The 6893-nt window shown below is 49.8% G+C and overlaps 1 protein-coding gene across 1 annotated transcript in view; it reads right to left on the bottom strand.

The window, feature by feature from the left end:
• Nucleotides 1–6128, bottom strand: part of LOC141235426 (uncharacterized) — a 108755-nt gene extending 102627 nt beyond the window's left edge. The window contains exons 1-2 of the mRNA XM_073668109.1: nucleotides 6079–6128; nucleotides 4340–4405 (exon numbers count right to left, since the gene is read on the bottom strand). Coding sequence (XP_073524210.1) covers nucleotides 4340–4405; nucleotides 6079–6128 — 116 coding nt within the window. The remainder of the gene's footprint in view (nucleotides 1–4339; nucleotides 4406–6078) is intronic.
• Nucleotides 6129–6893: the final 765 nt, after the last annotated feature.

The raw sequence follows: 6893 nt of genomic DNA on the forward strand, positions 1-6893 counted from the left end.
AACATTGTTCTTCCTCTGTATAAAGTGCTGGTAAGGCTGCACTTAGAATATTGTGCACAGTTCTGGGCTCCGGTGCTCAGGAAAGACATATTGGAGCTAGAGAGGGTACAAAGGAGGGCGACTAAGGTAATAAAGGGAATGGAGGGACTAGAATACCCAGAGAGGTTGTCAAAATTAGGCCTATTTACGTTGGAAAAGAGAAGGCTTAGGGGAGACCTCATAAACATGTATAAATACATCAGGGGGCAGTACAGAGATCTCTCCCATGACCTGTTTATACCAAGGATGGTGACAAAGACGAGGGGGCACACTATGCGTCTGGAGGAAAGGAGGTTCCTGCACCAGCATAGAAGGGGATTCTTTACGGTCAGAGCCGTGAGACTCTGGAACTCTCTGGGAGAGGAAGTGGTGATGTCCAACTCACTTAATCAGTTCAAGAGAGGCCTGGACGCCTTTCTTGAGAACAATAAAATTACATCTTATGCTTAGTGATAGTTAATTAATCCAGGGATTTAATCTGACTGCCAGATTGGTGTCGGGAAGTGAATTTTTCGTCAATGATGTAAATTGGCCTATACCGCATGTTTTTTTTTTGCCTTCCCCTGGATCAACGCTGCGGAATAGCTGCAGTGCACAAGAAATAGGCTGAACTGGATGGACGCTTGTCTTTTTTCAGCCTTATAAACTATGTAACTATGTAACCTATTGTGTCCTCCATCTCCTCATAGATTGTAGCCTGTGATCAGAACCCTCACTGCTCCTGTAACTGGTGGTCTATGTGTTACTGTGTGATGTCTTTATTCTCTGTACATGACGGCACGTTCTACCTATTGTGTCCTCCATCTCCTCATAGATTGTAGCCTGTGATCAGAACCCTCACTGCTCCTGTAACTGGTGGTCTATGTGTTACTGTGTGATGTCTTTATTCTCTGTACATGACGGCACGTTCTACCTATTGTGTCCTCCATCTCCTCATAGATTGTAGCTTGTGATGAGGACCCTCACTGCTCCTGTAACTGGTGGTCTATGTGTTACTGTGTGATGTCTTTATTCTCTGTACATGACGGCACGTTCTACCTATTGTGTCCTCCATCTCCTCATAGATTGTAGCCTGTGATCAGGACCCTCACTGCCCCTGTAACTGGTGGTCTATGTGTTACTGTGTGATGTCTTTATTCTGTGTACATGACGGCACGTTCTACCTATTGTGTCCTCCATCTCCTCATAGATTGTAGCTTGTGATGAGGACCCTCACTGCTCCTGTAACTGGTGGTCTATGTGTTACTGTGTGATGTCTTTATTCTCTGTACATGACGGCACGTTCTACCTATTGTGTCCTCCATCTCCTCATAGATTGTAGCCTGTGATCAGGACCCTCACTGCTCCTATAACTGGTGATCTATGTGTTAGTCGGTGGTGTTTTATTGTCTGTATTATATGTCAACAACTAATTTTATTTCTATAGTGCCAATTTATTCCGCAGCTCGTTACAATTATTATTATGGGATGCAAACCCCTAACTCATGTGGTGGAAGCGCAGCCCAACCCCCAGAAAAAAATGTTTGGTTCCCCAGTTATGTGTATGTGAACTCATCCAACATGTATGGGAACCAAGCCAATGTGTACATGAACCCAGCCAGTATGTATGGAAGCCCCCAGCCAACAGATATGGGGACCTAGCCGCCATCATGTATGGAAGCCCCGAGCCAATAGATAAGGGAACCTAGCCATCATGTATGGAAGACTCCAGCCAACAGATATGGGGACCTAGCCATCATGTATGCAAGCTCCCAGCCAACAGAAATGGTGACCTAGCCATCATGTATGGAAGCCCCCAGCCAACAGATAAGGGAACCTAGCCATCATGTATGGAAGACTCCAGCCAACAGAAATGGTGACCTAGCCATCATGTATGGAAGCCCCCAGCCAATAGATGAGGGGACCTAGCCAGCATGTATGCAAGCTCCCAGCCAACAGAAATGGTGACCTAGCCTTCATGTATGGAAGCCCCCAGCCAACAGAAATGGTGACCTAGCCATCATGTATGGAAGCCCTAAGCCAACAGATAAGGGGACCTAGCCATCATGTATGGAAGCTCCCAGCCAACAGATAAGGGGACCTAGCCATCATGTATGGAAGCTCCCAGCCAACAGATAAAGGGACCTAGCCATCATGTATGGAAGACTCCAGCCAACAGATAAGGGGACCTAGCCATCATGTATGGAAGCTCCCAGCCAACAGATAAAGGGACCTAGCCATCATGTATGGAAGACTCCAGCCAACAGATAAGGGGACATAGCCATCATATATGGAAGCTCCCAGCCAACAGATAAGGGGACATAGCCATCATGTATGGAAGCCTGTGATCAGGACCCTCACTGCTCCTATAACTGGTGATCTATGTGTTAGTCGGTGGTGTTTTATTGTCTGTATTATATGTCAACAACTAATTTTATTTCTATAGTGCCAATTTATTCCGCAGCTCGTTACAATTATTATTATGGGATGCAAACCCCTAACTCATGTGGTGGAAGCGCAGCCCAACCCCCAGAAAAAAATGTTTGGTTCCCCAGTTATGTGTATGTGAACTCATCCAACATGTATGGGAACCAAGCCAATGTGTACATGAACCCAGCCAGTATGTATGGAAGCCCCCAGCCAACAGATATGGGGACCTAGCCGCCATCATGTATGGAAGCCCCGAGCCAATAGATAAGGGAACCTAGCCATCATGTATGGAAGACTCCAGCCAACAGATATGGGGACCTAGCCATCATGTATGCAAGCTCCCAGCCAACAGAAATGGTGACCTAGCCATCATGTATGGAAGCCCCCAGCCAACAGATAAGGGAACCTAGCCATCATGTATGGAAGACTCCAGCCAACAGAAATGGTGACCTAGCCATCATGTATGGAAGCCCCCAGCCAATAGATGAGGGGACCTAGCCAGCATGTATGCAAGCTCCCAGCCAACAGAAATGGTGACCTAGCCTTCATGTATGGAAGCCCCCAGCCAACAGAAATGGTGACCTAGCCATCATGTATGGAAGCCCTAAGCCAACAGATAAGGGGACCTAGCCATCATGTATGGAAGCTCCCAGCCAACAGATAAGGGGACCTAGCCATCATGTATGGAAGCTCCCAGCCAACAGATAAAGGGACCTAGCCATCATGTATGGAAGACTCCAGCCAACAGATAAGGGGACCTAGCCATCATGTATGGAAGCTCCCAGCCAACAGATAAAGGGACCTAGCCATCATGTATGGAAGACTCCAGCCAACAGATAAGGGGACATAGCCATCATATATGGAAGCTCCCAGCCAACAGATAAGGGGACATAGCCATCATGTATGGAAGCCCCCAGCCAACAGATAAGGGGACCTATCCATCATGTATGGAAGCCCCCAGCCAACAGATAAGGGGACCTATCCATCATGTATGGAAGCTCCCAGCCAACAGATAAAGGGACCTAGCCATCATGTATGGAAGACTCCAGCCAACAGATAAGGGGACATAGCCATCATGTATGGAAGCTCCCAGCCAACAGATATTGGGACCTAGCCATAATGTATGGAAACCCCCAGCCAACAGATAAGGGGACCTATCCATCATGTATGGAAGCCCCCAGCCAACAGATAAGGGGACCTATCCATCATGTATGGAAGCTCCCAGCCAACAGATAAAGGGACCTAGCCATCATGTATGGAAGACTCCAGCCAACAGATAAGGGGACATAGCCATCATGTATGGAAGCTCCCAGCCAACAGATATTGGGACCTAGCCATAATGTATGGAAGCTCTCAGCCAAAAGATAAGGAGACCTAGACATAATGTATGGAAGCCCCCAGCCAACAGAAATGGGGACCTAGGCATCATGTATGGAAGACTCCAACCAACAGAAAAGGGGAACTAGCCATCATGTATGGAAGCTCCCAGCCAACAGATAAGGAAACCAAGCCATCGAGTATGGAAGCCCCATCTCAAAATGTATGCGAACCCCAGGAAAACATGTATGGGAGCCCAGCCAATGTGTATAGGAAACAAGCCATTGTGTATAGGAGCCCAGCTAACAGGTGTGAGCCCAGCCATCATGTTATGTCCCAGAGGGCAGGTTCCCCTGCTGTCTCCTGTACAGTGAATGGAGTAGTTCTGTCCGCAGTAGATTCATCTGAACGTTCCCTGCTGTTCTCTGACATCTGTGCATTGACTAACATGACATTTACCTAAATGCAGAGGAAACATGACCCTATGAAAGTTCTTCTGGGCTGATTGCAGAACACCAAGGTGTGATCTCAGGTGTAATAATGTCCTGTGTAATGGATGTGACTGATCACTCACCTGCTGTTTCTGGAGTAAGAGGAGAATGATCTCCTCCTGGAGGTGACAGCCTTATATACCAGTGATCTGTAGGTGGTGACAATTACACTCCCAGGAAGAGGTGCGATGCTCTGCACTCCCAGAAATAGGAGTAATGCTCTGCACCCAGTCTACACTGATACAAGAGCTATGTACTTCCTTGTGATCTAGGGATGAATGCTCTGCACTGGCAGCAATAGGAGTAATGCTCTGCACTGACAGTAATGGGAGTAATGCTCTGCACTGGTAGTAATAAGAGCGATGCTCTGCACTGGCAGTAATAGGAGTAACGCTCTGCACTGGCAGTAATGGGAATAATGCTCTGCACTGGTAGTAATAACAGAGATGCTCTGCACTGGCAGTAATAGGAGTAATGCTCTGCACTGGCAGTAATGGGAGTAATGCTCTGCACTGGCAGTAATGGGAGTAATGCTCTGCACTGGCAGTAATGGGAGTAATGCTCTGCACTGGCAGTAATGGGAGCAATGCTCTGCACTGGCAGTAATGGGAGCAATGCTCTGCACTCCCAGAAATAGGAGTAATGCTCTGCACCCAGTCTACACTGTGATACAAGAGCTGCAGTATGTGCTTCTGTGGCGCCCCTGAGGGTTCAGTCGCCACAGAGGTATTGCACCTCACCCAGAGGTGTGGCATCTCCTTCTCTCAGGTAAGGAGGGAGTGCTGCCTGGAACCCCAACACCTGCATCCAACAATACACTGCTCCAGGCCGACTGGAAGGGCATTTGTAGCACCCCAAGGGTTTGGCCGCTACAGGGGTATTGCACCTCAACCAGAGGTGTGGTATTCCACTCCCAGGTAAGGATGGAGTATGGACCAGGGCTCAGTTAGCTGCATACACCACACACACCCCATTTCTGGGGGACAGCTCTACGGTGCTCCCATTTATATATATATGCAGGCGCATCTGACCATGTCACTGGCTGGAGTGGGGAGAGAACCCAGTGATGTAGGAGCAGAAGGGGATGGTTTCTGGAGCATAGGAAGGAGCTCATTGGTTACAGGTCACCTGAGCTCACACTCAGAGGGGAGGTATAAAAGGTGGGCACCATCTTAGTTCTAGGAGAGAGAAAAGAGGTTCAGTGGAGAAGTGGCAGGGAGCAGAGGCTCTGTAGGAGCTCTGCTCAGAGGCAGGCCTAGAGAAAAGGCCGGGGCCAGAGAGGAGGAAGGAAGGAGAAGTAGGCCTAGAGAAGAGGCCGAAGAAGGGGGAGAAGAAGGAACAGGAAAGGATGAGAAGAGACAGAGAAGCAGAAGGGCTCAGAAACAAGAAGGAAGAAGGGACCCTAAGAACCCACGAGATAACGGGTGAAGGGTCAGGCAGAATAAGGGTACCGGATCCCAAGTTGGTGGAGGTAAATCATCCCTCAGCCAAGAACCGGAGGTCGTGATCATTTATTGGTGCAACCCCCCGCCAAACCTGCTAGGAAGGCACCATATAGGATAGCGGGAAACGGGGCCCACGTTTGCCCGCATAGATCCACGGCAGCCGGACAGAAGTTTGGTCACTGGTGGGGCATGAGCCAGCGAAAGGACAGAAGGGAGTCCTGTGCTATACTCTTGAATTGCCTGGGGGTTGACCGAGCCCCTCACCTGGTGGACGCAGCACAACTTGGGCAGTCATTACCTGTACAGAAGTGGCTTGGAATATACGAACTGTGAGTAAAAGACCCTGGACTGCAACACGTTGTCTTTGTGTTTCTTACCGCGACAGCACTAACGGTATTGGGACGCCCCACACCACAACCCCCACCATCTATGCTCACTGCCCTGAGGCTACACTCCTCCTGTGGGGAGTTATACTATTCTCTGCTGCACCCACAACACCAGCCTCAGCGGTCTGCCCTGCAGCGGCGGTTCACCCTGACCACAATCCACGGGTGGCGTAGTCGGACATTGCAAACCATATAAAAAGACTTCCACAATTTGGTCTGACCACCCTGAGCCACGGGACCGGGTCGCCACTACTACTCCCAGCATTGCCCTGAAGCCCGGTCCCGAGTGCCCCAAGGCCCAGGGGGCGAGTCACATTATGTACTGCTTTCTGCTGGCCCCGTCCCTGGCTGGAGTGGGGAGAACCAAAGTGAGGGGGAACCATGTAGTGGGTGTGGGTGGAGGACGCAGCCCAGGGGAGCACTTGAAGAGATATATATATATATATATATATATATATAGGGAAGCCATCTTTTTAGGGAGTTGAGCGGAGAGAGAGAGTGTGAGGACGTAGGGAGCGGAGGCTCTTCAGGAGCTCTGCTCTGGAGGCAGGCTCGGCCTGTCATGCCCAAGATTGAGAGGGAGCAAGGGAGGAAGGCTCCAGGAAGGGATCCCAGGGGGTACGGTGAGTGCAGGACGGCACCCGTACGCCCCGAATCTGGCAGGCGGTAGAGGGATCAGGCCGCAAGAAGGGAACCGGTCCCTGGACTAGCCGAGTTACTTTAAGTCTCAGCTAGAAAACCGGAGGCTTCTGCACTTTCAGGGTGCAGTTGCCACATCCGCACCTAAGCCGCCGAGAAAGGGCACC

The sequence above is a fragment of the Phyllobates terribilis genome, unplaced genomic scaffold (genome assembly GCF_046119375.1).
Source record: "Phyllobates terribilis strain yellow unplaced genomic scaffold, ASM4611937v1 Scaffold_664__1_contigs__length_860015, whole genome shotgun sequence".
NCBI classification, from domain to species: domain Eukaryota; kingdom Metazoa; phylum Chordata; class Amphibia; order Anura; family Dendrobatidae; genus Phyllobates; species Phyllobates terribilis.